This window comes from Ptiloglossa arizonensis, chromosome 4 (assembly GCF_051014685.1).
Source record: "Ptiloglossa arizonensis isolate GNS036 chromosome 4, iyPtiAriz1_principal, whole genome shotgun sequence".
Lineage (NCBI taxonomy): Eukaryota > Metazoa > Arthropoda > Insecta > Hymenoptera > Colletidae > Ptiloglossa > Ptiloglossa arizonensis.
Window position 1 is genome coordinate 11,220,994 of NC_135051.1, and position 15,425 is coordinate 11,236,418.

General features: G+C 30.5%; 2 protein-coding genes across 8 annotated transcripts in view; one reads left to right on the forward strand and one right to left on the reverse strand.

Moving 5' to 3' along the window:
* The first annotated feature begins 1,066 nt into the window (after positions 1–1,066).
* Positions 1,067–15,425, forward strand: part of Ampdeam (AMP deaminase) — a 75,291-nt gene continuing 60,932 nt past the window's right edge. Inside the window, exons 1-3 of one of the 3 annotated variants that reach the window (XM_076308875.1) lie at positions 1,067–1,305; positions 1,438–1,490; positions 2,361–2,497. In XM_076308875.1, the coding sequence (XP_076164990.1) occupies positions 2,365–2,497 (133 nt within the window). In that variant the 5' untranslated portion in view covers positions 1,067–1,305; positions 1,438–1,490; positions 2,361–2,364. Of the gene's footprint in view, positions 1,491–2,360; positions 2,498–7,082; positions 7,763–15,425 lie in introns of those variants that run through there. The other 2 variants (XM_076308874.1, XM_076308881.1) reach the window with 2 other exon arrangements.
* LOC143145478 (uncharacterized) lies at positions 2,963–11,892 on the reverse strand. Of its 5 annotated transcripts, none has more exons than XR_012991694.1 (7): positions 11,741–11,892; positions 11,451–11,510; positions 10,445–10,540; positions 10,176–10,368; positions 6,572–10,048; positions 4,642–4,778; positions 2,963–4,562 (listed from the first exon to the last, which is right to left on the reverse strand). XR_012991694.1 is itself a non-coding variant. In XM_076308887.1 (4 exons), exons 1-4 carry the CDS (start codon positions 11,890–11,892, stop codon positions 10,281–10,283), a joined length of 396 nt encoding a protein of 131 aa, XP_076165002.1. In that variant the 3' UTR covers positions 5,515–10,280. The 5 variants fall into 5 exon arrangements, 1 of the variants encoding a protein (XP_076165002.1); XR_012991693.1 differs by having other exon boundaries at positions 6,572–10,052; XR_012991692.1 differs by adding an exon at positions 5,359–5,397 and having other exon boundaries at positions 2,964–4,562; positions 6,572–10,368.

Sequence of the window (15,425 nt, forward strand, 5' to 3'; positions counted from 1 at the left end):
ATCTATTAGGTAGATAGATAGGTGAGTAAACATATATGATAATAGATATATATATATACATACATATACATATACATATATATAGAGAAAGAGAGGAAGGGAGTAGATTTGTCTAGAATGTAACTTTAATCTAATATAATAAAATCACATGTATTAATAAGAAAAAATTATTTCTGTAGTATTCTCTTCTAATATTATTGTACTTTATTTTTTCATGAATTTTATTATTTTACATTGTGTTTTAATAAAGATATATTAATTATAATTAATTCATATAATATAATAAAATATGTTTTAATTTACTGTTAATACAGTAAAGGAAAAACAGGAATGTAAAAGGAATTTGAAGGAAAACAGAAATTTATCGTTAGAAAAATCAATCCTTTGTGTAAATAAATAGTTATTTAGATTGTTTAAAGGGTCTACCAACGGCGATCAGTTGTACAATATAGATTTTCGTAAAATCGACAAGCGTGAGCCTGCGCCTAGTCGTGTGATGTGCATCATCGTTGTGTTACTCGACCAATTCTGCTCCTCGCTGTAGGTTTCCCTTATTTTCAGTAGTGTTAAGGTCACAAGTGAAACATTTCATACTAATCGAACATTTTGATGTTTGATACGTTTATAGTATCCGCATGCTAATCATTTCATGAATATTTATCTTTATATTTATAAAAATAATATGAGAAATATTAATATTCAAATACCATACCGTAAATTTGAATACTAGTTTTAAAAGTTGTAGTAATCTGATATATAATTTAAGAATCGTCAATTATTTGTATTTTATGAATATTAAACAAAATCAAGTTCGTGATTTAGGTTATTTTATTCTCTTCTGTAGAGCTTCGTTATAAGAAGGGATTGATTATATTTTTACATTGAGATTATTAGGTAAAATTAATTATTTTTTACCATTTGACCGATTCAAGAACATGCATTCAGACTAATTGAGATTTTATTATTTTGAGGAGTTTGATTGAATGATTCGAGTTTGTCGAAGGCTCTCGAAAAAATAGATACGGTCCTACTCATACGCATCGTGGCAGAAACGTGTAGTGACAGTCGGTAGCTACTAATACGGTCCAGCATGCTGGAATTTCTTTGTGCGGTGTGCTTTAACAATTAGTGCGTTGCGGATGTTTATTCAACTAAATGTTTGCTCTTATTTCACGGAGGACAGTAATTTTTTCATAATTGTATAAGTGCAACTTTTTTTCTCGTATATATCATTCAATTACAACATTATGACCATGTTGTATCTACATACAAAATCATTTGAAAAGGCAAATTAAGTGCTTATAGGTATACATACATTTACAAAATATCAAATATTAATAAGGCATTGTGATTGTTTCATCAGTTTTCGGTGCACATAAGTGACTCATGACTGCAATTCGTTAATATCATCAAATGTTTTTTTCAATTTATCAAAAGGAAGAACGTATGTTTAGACGTTTCATCTGTTAATACCCAGAGATAACGAAAACGTAAGTGGATGAAATGATATTACCTATATTTTAATTTGGTTTTAAGAATGTATTCAATTATCATATGTTAATATTAGCTATCCATTTTTTTTGACGAATGTTTATAACTTGAATTAGTTAACGATTTTATTTTACAGAATGAAAATATACATGATTGTTATTTGTTTATGCACCACATATCTATAATATGTTTTATTATAAATTCAAACGTTTCCAAAATTGGAAATGTGATTTTTTATCAATTTAATTATTTATGCAAATTCAGTTGTAGAAGGAATCTTCCATTTTAATTTTTAATGTGTAATTTTTAATTTAATTGTAATTATTACGTAAATTACTGCAAACAAATGAAACAAAGTGATACGCACGTTTTTCTTATACACCAATTTACGAATGTGATTAAGCTTACTTGTATGTCTACTGATATAATATATTCGACCTCGAATTCTTCACAAGCTTCATTTATTTCCTGAACAGCAATTGCTCTGGTTAAATGTGTGTAGAATGTAAAACTAATATAGTACGAAAAAAAAACTTCTATACAATTGGGGCAAATATATAGTCTAAAATACAAACTATATTAATTACTAAACTTATTTGTGATAAATAGTTATTTTTATTTCTTTTTCATTGTAAATAAGTATTAATGTATTTTATACATTGATATTAAAACATTGTTATAAGTAAAGTAAGATATGCAACATTCAAATACAATCAGATAAATTTGGGGTGAATTTCTACTTGTTTAACATCGTTCCAACGATACATTCAAAATCCCGAGTTTTTTCAATAGTGACTCTTGTCATATTGCATTTCATTAAAAATCAAAACATATTCACACAGGAAAATATCATAGATAAATATTTGTAGAAATATGGAAGATCTGGTAGGTGTGAATTGCGAGAGGGACGTAAACGGTGAAGCTGATAGGATTTACTACGAATTAGATGGCGAAGGTGATGCTGACAGTTCGACAACGCCGCGCAATGCTGATCCCCATCGCGATCGTAAGTTTTACTTTGACTTTCCATGTAGACATATGTGTATGTATACTGCAAGGCAAAAGAACAGACTGCCAAAGTCAGTTTCCTAACTGTGATTCATCTAGGTCTGATCCCTACTTTTTTACGCCATACTAAGTTGCGTCCTTGTTTAAGAGACAGATAGTGTTATACTATTGGTTTGTGCTTTTTCGTTCATCACAGAGAATCTGCAAGTGACCTTGATAGATCAATTGATTCGACCTCGATAAATGTAATAACTTATAGTGGACTTAATATAAAGACTTCAATTTACAATTATGAATGAGATAAATTAATGTCTCTATTCTTTTTTATTCTATCTTTCTTCTTATTTTTAACTATTAATTTTTTAATTTAGTTTATTATTCATTTTATGAAAATTAAAAATTTTTCCTTTTAATTAAATATTTCTTGGTTAGAAAGTTACATTTTTTCATTGATAAATCATTGCGCAAAATAACTAAGTTTTATTCTTTTATACATTACATAAATATACAATATGTCCGGTTTAAATATATACAATTAATTTCACGTTACTGTTTACAAGCTTCTTGAAAAATATATTCATACATACATGTGTATATAATGTACTCCCATATCGACATAGGATTCACTCATTCTACATAAGATAATAAATGAAAAATATAAAGAAAAATTTTCTCATTCAAGTCATTTGTGAGAAAAATAAGATTGAATAGTAAAACACGTAACATTGAGTGCGACTTGTCTACCGTTTCCGTCTACTACGCAGTATTTTTTCTCGTGTTGGTGTTTGTCCTGATGTCATTAATGATAATATGGCATCATCTGTTCAACTGGCTCTAACTGGTGAGAAGGCGATAAGATCAATGAAGAATAGATAATACCGTATCACAACCAATGTTTAAGAACACCAACACAAGTAGAAGTAACGAGATATGTGTACGTCAACCAAGTAGTACGCAATTACATGCATACTCGATAAATTTTGAAAATCGTTTTTCATAAAAACATTTTATACATTTCAAAAATTTAAACATATTAAACGTTTTACTCTCTCATGTATGTATACATGTAGTATACATGTAAGCAATCTGCAACGAAGGAATTAACGATCTTTTCGAAATAATAGTGCTGTACAATAAAACAATAATTTAGGCCAAAATGGTTGATAGATCAGGATATAATTAACAAGATTTTCAGATTAGCATATGGTATAAGCGTTTACTTACCAGAACGCTTTCCAGAACATTTTGTGCTCGAATGCTATTTTTGGGTTCATATTACGTATTTTATAAAATAGTAAACAAACATTATTGAAATATATTTTATTTGTTATGATGTAATTGTTTGTTCGCACTCTTTGCCCAGACTTCAATCATTTTTAACGAGAATAAAATACACCACGAATATAGTGTTCAATATTGGCTTATAACTAACAATCAGCTAAGATGGTCCAGATAGGGTACACATCACAACAATGGTTGCCAATTCGTCGTGAGTGAGAAACTGTGCACTCGCATCAATAATTTAAATGCTCGTGTTAATTCTCCATTCTCAAAAATAATGTAACGTTGCAAAGTGTTGTGACAAAAATTATATTTTCTAAAAGCAACAAATAATCGATTTTAGTTCGTATTGCAGTACGTATAAACCGTAAAAATAATAAAAACCGTTTGTACAAGGATAGATGTTACAAATTTTATCTTTTGGCCCAAACACTACACTGAAGCAATCCCATATACGCTGAGGTTTATTGGAGGCTTATTCACAAGTTCAATTGATCGTCTTTCTCGCTGATGTTTTTCCTAAGTCAATTGAACCTGCAGGCAAATCTCCAGTAAATCTGAAATGTGTATGTTCGTTCAAACATGTCGAATAAAGTCTTTCGCGAGAAAAGTTAAACACTGTTGCCTATTGAGCAGAGCTTTAAGCGAACGTCTGGATATTTGACATTGCATCTCGAAATAATGGATGAAGATCCGTGATGCCAGATTTCAGTCGCGAGTCAGAGAGAATTTTCCTCCTCATACGTATATGTATACTAAGTACAAATCGTGTGTAGACTTGCCTAAAAACAACCTGATTACAGCACTTCAAACGTAGCGTTGGTACTAACGAAGTGGTTATCTTTTTCTAAGTGTACATACATGATGAGCAAGGAGAGGTGTGCATAAAATTATTCTGTCCCAAACTGCTTGCTGGTGCAGATTGCAAGTCTAGACACGTGTATTGCCCTATCGGTAACTGGTAATCGTCACAAACTGGTACTTTTACTCTCAAGCTTCTGAAAAAATTATGTTATAATTCTATATCATTTTGTTCTCCATTGATTTGTGTAACAGTTTGCATATTTTGATCTAATATTACATACTGCAATGTATATTATATAAGGGTAAATGTTATAAAGATTATAATCAAAGAAGTATTCTTGCTTGTTCCTTGTGTTGTTAAAATAGTTATTATCTTATATTATTTTACTTTCGAAGACATTATTTTCACTGTCTTGAGTAACCTTGTTTAAAAAGAATCCCGTTGGAATTTAATATATAATATATATTCTTTTTTGTACATCAAGGATAATTTCAGGGGCGACGTTCGATTGTTTATACTACATCTTAAAATTGGCAAATATTTTAGCTTGCGGTCTAACTGTGACTTTTATTGTTTTCATAATTTTCCAAAAAATTTCCTTCCCGGAATATGTTTTCGACACTTCAAAGTGTACAAAATACATTAAGCGTTACAAAATATATCGATGTCCGTTCAAATTAATCATAATTTCATTGTGCAAAATCCTTTGATGTAATATAAAAATTCCAACAAATGATGGAACATACGTTATGGTTGTTATATACATTACATGCCTATGAGCGATGCATCGGCATTATTTGATGAGACTGTCCCTAAAACAATAGAGAAGTATCACACTTTCAGACGATATATATGTAGTTTTTACGAAAGTTATACCCTGTTGCGTTACAAACTCTTAATGTTAGAATTTAACTCAATGTTAGAATTTCGAAATACTTTAACCCTTTAACCAGTTTTTTCTACGTTTGTTAATAACCAGATACGCGGTTACCCAAAGCGTTTCCGTTCAGATAAATTAAACAACTTCCTTTCTGTGCTTTTCTTTCGATTATCTTTTAGCCTTTGTGTAATTTACCAAGTGAAAAATAACAATCGATAATAAAATTACCAAAAATTTGGAAAACCCTTACCATAGGTAGATTCATGCTTTTATAACCGAGTATGGATTTAAATAGATTTTAGGCCATTTTAAAGTTAGGTTCGTTTTTTGCAAATTTAGCAATTGACGAGTAGCTTTTCTCTTACGGACACTCTTACAAAGTCAGCTAAATATGGTATGAAAGTGTGGCGCGCATGGGATTCCTATAATTATTGTCCACTTTCTGATTTAAATTTACACTGGTAAAAGTATGATCAAACGAGAGACGAATCAAGGAGAACGAGTCGTAAAGTAATAAATAAATTAATATATAAATTCCAATCAACCATTTTCTATTCTGTACAATATGTTGATAAAATATTTCTGTACTATTGTCTATAGTTCACTTAACTATAGCTTTCAACCGAATACTCCGTTATTGAGCAGGCATATAAATAAGTTTGAAACTTTCGTGCTAAAATTTGCGTATATTTTTACTCTGCGAACGTAAATTGGTATAAAATGGTTCTGAGCGATCTTGCAATATTTTAACAAGAACGTAGAAAACTTTTGAGGAAAAATATGAAAAGGGTACCCGGTTATTGACATAAGCATTGCCATAGAATCAATTTTGTCTTTACGCCAGTCAACGGTCATAAATTAGAAGGTGCCCAATTCGTGATATTACGTTTTGTATACGACGTATATTTGACGTGTAATGATGGTTTGTGATATCTAAATGTGATGTGACATGTTCAGAGTGCAATTGTGTTCTACGTAAACTTCAGCATTTCCACTACTGAAATAGTTGCGGTGGAGATGGTTATTAATGATTATTGGCTTTTAGTTTTCTATCTTGAGAGTGTAATGTTATTAGTAAAAATCTACCAGAGAGGGAAAATGCTAACTTTTTTTCCGTAACGTTTTGAGACACTTGGACGACTTCTCGATACGTATAACAAATAAATTAAGCGGCGTAGTAGCGACTGGCGTACACGTGGTCTTTGGTCATCTAGGGATCTCACGTGTTTCTGTTTTTCGTTCAATGAAGGAATCGAGAGAACCTTCGAGGTTCTTGTTTCTTGAAATTACACTACGGTTCAAGGAACCGTAGGTCTTTTGTTCTTACATGAGTAATTTTTAAACAAAGAACTCGAGTACAGTATAATGGTTTATTAATATTTTATAGCTGTCTATTATTTGTTCTAAATAACAGTTCCATTGCATACGAAATCTACCGATTTACTACTGTTGAATTTAATAGTGACATTATACGTGCGTATAGAAAGTTACTATATTTGATGGCAGTATCAGCAGGTAGCGTTTCTAAAGTTTGGCAAAGAGCCAACATCTTTGCTTTCGACGTCGCTCTCTTACCTTCCCAAATCGAATAGTATTTTTGCCACTGTACGAAGGTTCCTAGCCGTTTGTACGCAGTGTGCTAGCCTAACTCTGAAGTTTCGGTACGTGAATAGAAACAAAATAACTTGTATTCGTTTTGCGATAATATCCTCGTTTGGTGATCAAGAGAACTACGCTCATCTATTCGTCAACAATCTACTTTGTATTGATTATATTTACATAATCTCGTAACAGTTAATTTTCGGCATAATATTTTTAATAATTTTAACATTTATTTAATTAAAGTATCTTATTAATGTTAAATGAATTCGAACGATTTGGTGATGTACTCTGTATAAATCATGGACACCGCATATATTGAGTAATATTTATTCGAGTACTAAGCAAAGCAGTTAGCATGTGTGTGTTATAACGTCGAGTAGGTAACTATACTTAGCTCGACGTCCGAACATTAAATTCAGTTGTTAACTGCAGTGCTACAACTAGGACCAAAGTTTGTTGTCACAAAAAGAAATACAGAAAATGACTGTACATTTCTACATCGAATTATCATAAAACGAACAAAGTGGAGCAACTACAACCGACTTAACTTATTCATAGTTTTATCGTGAATGCAATTTAAAGTGACGAGTGTGAACCTAGAAATTGAAAAATGTCAAGTCGAGGTGTTACTTCGATGGAAGATGACCTTTACTGCTTGCGGCTACCGAATTTTCTTATAGATCCTGAAGATGAAGGTAAACATTCAACTATATTGTACATTATAATTTAAAACGTTTGCATCAAGAACCGAAGTGCATCAAGTTATCCATAACTCGACATCAAATTAAGAATAATTTAAAAATACTGACTTCTTTTAAAGTCATTTATATTAATAATCTGAATTTGTCAGTGCTGTATATGACAGTGACGTTTGACTAATAATTGGTTCGTATCACCGACAATTTCACTTTTAAGAAAAATTTCGAAAATATTTTGTTAGAAACACGATGTTTTTGAATATGAATATCTACTATGTACTGTGTACTGATAACACGAACGATTACGTTCAAACCGTTAAATGAATTCCAACGTCCGAAGTTTCTCGATGAAAAAAAATAACATGACGAAACAAAACAAAATAAAATTTATTGAAAAAATGAAACATTTTTGTAAATAGAAATAAAGTGATTGTAAATATCATGCTAATTGTAGTTCCAGCCATTAAGATAGACTTACTCGATTCGTGTACCTAATTTCGTGAAGAATGGTTGGTTGGTGTCGACATTTTTACAGATTAGGTTAGTCACATTACATTTTTCACTTAATGCAAATAAGAACACCAGATGATCAAAGACGAATACGTTGCAATACTCTCCGACAAGAAAACATGTGGTTTACATAACTGTTTTATTTGAACTTTAATACTATTTAAGATTTGTTGATAACATTTTTTTAAACTGTGAAATTATCATTTGAAAATAGACTAAACCAGGTTGTCTTCTCGAATGAGAATTTAAACGAAGATAAATTTTGAACGGCAATAATTGATCTATAATCGCCTTGAAAGATCAATATATATTTAGACCAATGAATTTATTATGGGATAGACTACGCTCTTACCTAAATAAAAACATATAGTTTCATTTAAAAAGGCGAAAAAGGAAGAGTCAAAATTTTGAAATCTTGGAGGTGCATCCACTTATAAGTAATCGATGTTATTGAACATTGTATGTACAATGAATCACGAAAGTATTCGAACGCTCCTGAATTACAAATACGACTTGTAAAATGTGAGCAAAAAGAAGGACTTTTGGAAACGCATTATTTTTTCGGACGAAAGTAAATTTAATATATTTGACTTCGACGATTGTCATAAAATTTGGAGAAAAGTAAATAGAGAAATGAATCTTAAAAATCTATGTCCAATCGTTAAGCACGGAGGTGGATAGTGTGGGATGTATGGCGACCCGTGGTGTTGGGAAGCTCGTTATTATCAACAGAATATTAGATAAATATAAATATATGCAGATATTAAAAGATAATTTGATGCAAAATGAGGAAAAATTAGGGCTAGTAGATTATTTTCACTTTCTGCAGGATAATGATCCATTGTTAAAGGATGGATCATATACATATAACGTATCTCACATTATATGTACAATATAGATAAATGTATGGGTGGAAACACCCTCACGGATATTAATCCCATAGAGTACCTACTTATGGGCAGAAATTGGCAGACAACTTAGTAAATATAACATTAATTCCAAAGAAGGATTAAAAACAAACATTTTAAAAGTTTGGAGTAATATAGAAAAAGAAATTACTGAAAATTTGATTGACAGTATGCAACGACGTTTACAAACGATTGTTAGTGCTTACGGCAGACCGACAAAATATAAAAACTCTATATTTATATAAAATATATATTACTAATTTAGTAATTTTGTTGTTTTAGTAGTTTGGCAACAAATCGCTCATAAATATTGTTTACATTATTGAAGACACTTCAAATTTAACATGTATAACTGCGATGCTTGTATGTTACTGCAAGAATAGAAATATTTTGTAATTCGTAATGGCACTCGCATTTTTTATATGTACGTCGAACTTGTAATTTGAGAGCGTTCGAATACTTTCGTGACTCACTGTATGTAAAGACAGGCTTTTGAAACTGTTTCCGATTGGATTAAGATTTTATTTTTGTATAGAATGGACGCGTCCGCAAAATTATTGTAATATTCATAGGAAATAAATTTAATATATATGTATTTGTAATTCAATCGAACAACGACCAAGGCAAGTCAACAGTTTTTATAAAGCTTCTGGCGATGTTCAATTATTCTGTTTTATCCAATTTCGGTGCGTTTCGTGATTCATTGCACACCATCACACCCAATATGTACATTAACGTACACCACACTTTCAATTATTTCGAACCAGCGACGGTTGAGCCACGTGACCGGACGATTACAAGATCCAATCAGCAATCGATGATCCCTCTTTCGTGGAAAGAGCCGAAATTTCCCAATGGTGACAAGCTGTCTGGCCGCCACGAGTCAGTCGTCGCAGCAGCACGAGAGAATCGGTAATAGCAATTCGCAGTTAGTCGTCGCAAGAAATTAAAGAAAGTCAGTCAGAAAATTAGAAAAGCAATTAGTAATCTACCACTGCACGAAACACCGACTACGTGAAGTTGCCCGTGGAGTCCGGAGAACCGAATAAACCTTCTCGTTACGGTAAAAATCTCAGGCATTTCTTTATTTTGTTCGTTTAGCTTGAGCTGCTTTGCACGGTTCCGTGTTGGCATGGATAGATCGCGTTTTGTCGATCCTTTTCGATCACTGTACGCGATTCAATTCTAAAATAAACTATTATACAGTCCACCAATACGTCTAGATAGTTGAGAAAGCTCAACTGCCCATCTTTTCAATAACCTAATATCTTCTGCTCCTATCACTCGCCGGGTATCAGGTCGGTAGAGATTCGACTTCATATTCGTCCCAGTTAAATCAACGGCGCACAAAACAAACCTTAAAACATGAAGAAAGAAATCAAACAGTTAGTTATTTGAACAAAAGTATTATATTTTGTGTCCAGTAGAAAATGGAGATAATAACAAGTGTTAATGAAAATATAATGATAATAGTACACCCATAAAATTAGTCATAATCTCCAAATTATGACAATTATTAATATTTTATCAGGCATCTTTAATATATATTTTGAAGAAATTACAGTAGATAGGAATAATATTATAAAATGATGAAAGGAAAACTCAAAAAGATTTCCTATACCATTACTTGTTGCAAAACGTTACATTGTTGTGCCTGATACACAAGTAACTAGCAAATGACTATTTTCAACAACTGGAAACATTCTTACAATCATAAGAAAAATTAGTTTTCTTCTACGAGAATTTAAAATAAGAAGTACACAAATATATACTTTTTATTTCTATGGTATATTTATTTCACTTTATGTTGTAAAGTTAGCATATAAATGTATATTATGTATTATATGTGCTATCAGGTCATGCGAATATTTTCTTCTCAATCTTCTGTTAGTGTTGATTTTGTACAGTGTTAACTGATAGGTTTGGGTGATTTGTTCTTATTTTATAACTTTCAAACAAACTTTGTACTTTTGCTATTATATTATTGTCAGAATTGTCTTGCTCTTATTCAAGAAGTTGAATTAATTAAATCTTGTTTAGACTATTATCTGTTGTGACTGTATAAATATTAGCGGTAGATCCAATTGTTTCATCACATTAACCAAATTTGTTATAATAGCACTTGTATTTCTTGCAAATATTTCTTTCAAATTAAAAGTTTTAATTATAATTTTACTATTTAAAATATATTGAATATTAATGTCTTTAATTGATCTAAAGTAACGAGTTCAATTTTTACAAAAATTAACCCTTAAATTCTCACGTACCATTTTTTGAACAAGTACTCGTATGGGTTCTTGTATAACCCCAATATGATATGAAATGTCCTATAAAAAAAAATAGTTGTTTTATTAAAAATTAATTATTTATTAACATAACTGAGTTTTTTATTAGTATTTTTAAACAAAAAATATAAAATTTCATAAATAATAAGAACTAGCTTTTATAAAAATAATCAAGAAATAAGATATTTGGCATTGTCTTTTGAAGTGAATATATATCTAAATGGTTATCTGCATTAACACAATTGACATACACATATGTATATATTATGTACCTTACCAATAAATTTTTTGCAAGTATTGTACTTATTTGTTGCTTTTTATCTTCTTTGCATGACCATAAATAGCATCTGCCATACATAGCTTGGGAAGTAGCTAGAATGTCTTGTATTCCAGTCATTAGTCTTATTTGCTTTTTGGTGTCCATTCTTACAGCAGAATAAGATATTTTATTTATTCAATGAATTTTTATTAATTCAATTGTCAGCCTCTTCAAATTAACTCTTCTTTCATAAGTCTCTAATTTCTGGATATTAGCTTTACAAATCACGTATGTATTTAATCCACATAGATTTATAAAATGAAAGAGTAAAGTCAAAGCCCGCCTCTTTGTTCTCCTACCAACATTGTACATAGTACAAAGCTTGTCAACTGTATCGCACCTCCTTTTGTGTTATCATACAATGTAATGATTTCTGATTTGTAGGAATTATTACTCTGAATATCAATACAATTGTTATGGTGTATTGTAGATAATGAAAATTACTGCTTTCTTTTGCATGTGGTATGTAAGAAACTATAGTTATCTCGTGCATAAATCCAAATGAAAAAGAATATTGTAGTCTAGATTTCGTGAAATAAATTCTTTAGGTATATGTGGTTTGTTTTTCCTTAGTGTACCAACAAAAGTTATATTAAATTCTTTTGTTGGTAAATCAGTAGCCATTTCAACACTTGTATACCAATTATTATCCATTGTAAGACTCTTTCCTGATGCTTTGATACTTTCTACAAGTTGTTTTACTATATTAATTTGTTTATTAGATAACTTATATGAACCATTTGGTTACTGTCCACAATATATTTCAAAATTACTTAGATAAAATATATGTATATCTACTAAAGCATGTATCTTCAATTCATATTTGTTGGACTTATTACGCAAATAAACTCAGCCTTTTAATTGTTCTCTGAATCCAACTAATTGTACATCTGTTTTAGTACATTCTTTCAAAATATAACAAGATGAATTTCTGCAATAAAAGATTACAAAGTTCTCTTGTTACATAGTGATGTTATCTAATCTTATATGCCATAAAAGAAAAAGAAATCTATTATAAAACATTGTAAGCCAAAAATATGTCAACACTAGTTCTATCTGTGCTTCATAGATTTTTGAAATTTAGATGTGAATTGTGTAAAACTCCACCATGATTGATGCACGAATTTTGTTATTATTAGTTTCTTTAGCATCTCTCTCTTGTGGAAAATTTAACTTCACTTTAGTAATATAAATATTGATGTATAAAACAAGTTTCTCTATTACTGCATTATCAATAAATAATGAAAAACATTCCATAAGAATTTTGGCATCTCGTGTATCCTCAAAAGTGGTCCTCTACCATGTTATGGTACCTGTTTTGCATAGAACTGTGTGGTGGGTGTTGATTCCATTGCATCTTATCCTTTTCATGTCTATTAGGATAAAAATTTGTTAGTCCTTCATCTTCTGCTTTTGCTTCTTGTACAGCTTTGTACACTCTTCATTATTTTATTCGCATATCAAACATTTTAAGTCTATTTTACTGTCTGTATTATTACTTCTATGTATGAAATCTTCAAGATTCCAATAATCACTACCAACTTCTTCCTCATTTTTTAACATTTCCACCAATCCTTTGATGCCTGGTTATTTTTTTGCAATCCATCATTTACAATTATTATTATTACAAACACAATTAATCCCAAAAAAACTTGAGTTTTTCCTCTTTAGTTTTTGTACAAAATATATAACACTATCAGATTCTAAACACAAACTGTATGTGTTAGTTAAAAGTTTTAATATTAAAAAAAATCATAACTTATATGTCGCGAAAACTGTTCCATAATTATACACATGAGGTTAGTAATTACCAGTAAACAGACATGACCTTATACTTTTGTTCCGTAAATAGTACTAAATCTCATAAAGATATCAGTAGTTTAAAAAGCTACATATATCGGAAGATGGCGTTACCAGGCACGACATACAGTCACAAACAAAAGTATTGGCACAACTAGCTTTTAATTATATATTTGGAAATAAGTCGAATAAAAAATACAATATTTGGTTAATTTCTGTATAAATTGTAATTATCGGGTCTATATTTTGAGAATATTATATATATTGCATTTTAATTAATTACATAATAAAGAAAAACAAGAAAGTGTACATCAACAGTTGTCTTCATTGAAACAAAAGTATTGGCACAAGTGAAAAAACCAGCTTTTCCTTACAAAATAAAATGAAATTTTTATAATGTTTATACGTGAGCTACTCCCTTGGATCAATAGCATTCATATGTTTATTGTTTAGTCAACTATTCTTAGAAGAAAACACTAAAACATACGAAATTGGTCAGAAAAAGCAAGAAACGACTATTTCGGAAGGTAAAGTTAAAATAAATTTGTTTAAAGAAGGAAATTCGTTTTTCATTATTGCAATTATAGTAAAAAGAAGTCATTTTACAATCAGAAGCATAATTAAATGATTTTCTAACACCGAAAGTGTAGTAAATGTTCTGCGATGTGGTTGCCCCGAAAAGTTGGGTGAACGAGGAAAAAGGAAAGTTATTAATGTTGTGAAAAAAAATCCTACCAGCTCTTTTAGAGAAATTGCAGCGACTATTAAAGAAGACTATATAACCATTCGTCAAGTGTTGCCAATGTAAACTAACGGATCAACAAAGGAAAAACGATTGATGTTTGCCAGGAATTATATTGTGATGAACAAAATAAGTCAATACTTTTCAAAATGATTTTGGATCTCTAAAACGGAGCTAGATTCAAAGAATGCCCAGGGTACCGTGAAACATGGGGGTGATGGGGTATTGGTTTGGAATTGCATGAGCTCAAGTGGGGTTAGTGAGCTTGTTTTATTGAAGACATAATGGATAAGTACATTTATTTGAATATTTTAAAGCAAAATTTAAGAAAAAGTGTACACAAATTAAATTTTGGGGAAAATTTCCCATGTTCTCGGTCGAACATCTTTGAGCTAAATTGGGAAAACGTGTTCGAAATCACCACATTACAAATAAACAACAGTTAGTGTTATCGACAGAATGGAACAACATAAGTGCAGAAATTGTACAAAAATTATTAGATTCCATATCAGATCGTTTAAAGGTCGTAATAAAAAATAAGGGAAGATATACGAAATATTAGACTAAATATTAGATCACAAAACTACAAGTGTGCCAATACTTTTGTTTCAGAGAAAATAGCTGCTGATGTATACTTTCTTGTTTTTCTTTGTTATATAATTAATTAAAATGCAATATGTATAATATTCAAAAAATATAGACCCTATAATTACAATTTATACCAAATTTAACCAAATATTGAGTTTTTATTTGATTTATTTTCAGACATATAATTAAAAGTAAATTTAATAATACTTACGTCACAGTGGGGACGGTTATAGAAAGGGAAAGAAAGTGAAAGAGAAAGAGCGTCTGAACGTCGAGGTATTTACATTAGATGCCAAAATTTAAAGGCCACTTAATCACTTACAACATTAATACAATCACATTCTTTTTTCCATGAAACCTTTATCAATATATTGTGGTAATGCGTGAGAATGAAAGGAATTGCATGTGGTTCGAAGAGAATTTGAAGTATTTGGAATAGACGAGCAAGTGAAGTGTTTTCGAGGCGTGAAAGAAGAGCAATTGAGATGGCGCCAGACTGGAAAATTTT

Excerpts from the sequence above, each read along its gene's own strand:
- LOC143145478 (XM_076308887.1), bottom strand. The coding sequence starts at position 11,892 with ATGGACACCAAAAAGCAAATAAGACTAATGACTGGAATACAAGACATT. Across the intron at positions 10,541-11,450 it reads GAGTACTTGTTCAAAAAATG|GTTTGTTTTGTGCGCCGTTG; the intron begins GTACGTGAGAAT and ends TCATGTTTTAAG. Across the intron at positions 10,369-10,444 it reads ATAGGAGCAGAAGATATTAG|AATTGAATCGCGTACAGTGA; the intron begins GTTATTGAAAAG and ends AGTTTATTTTAG.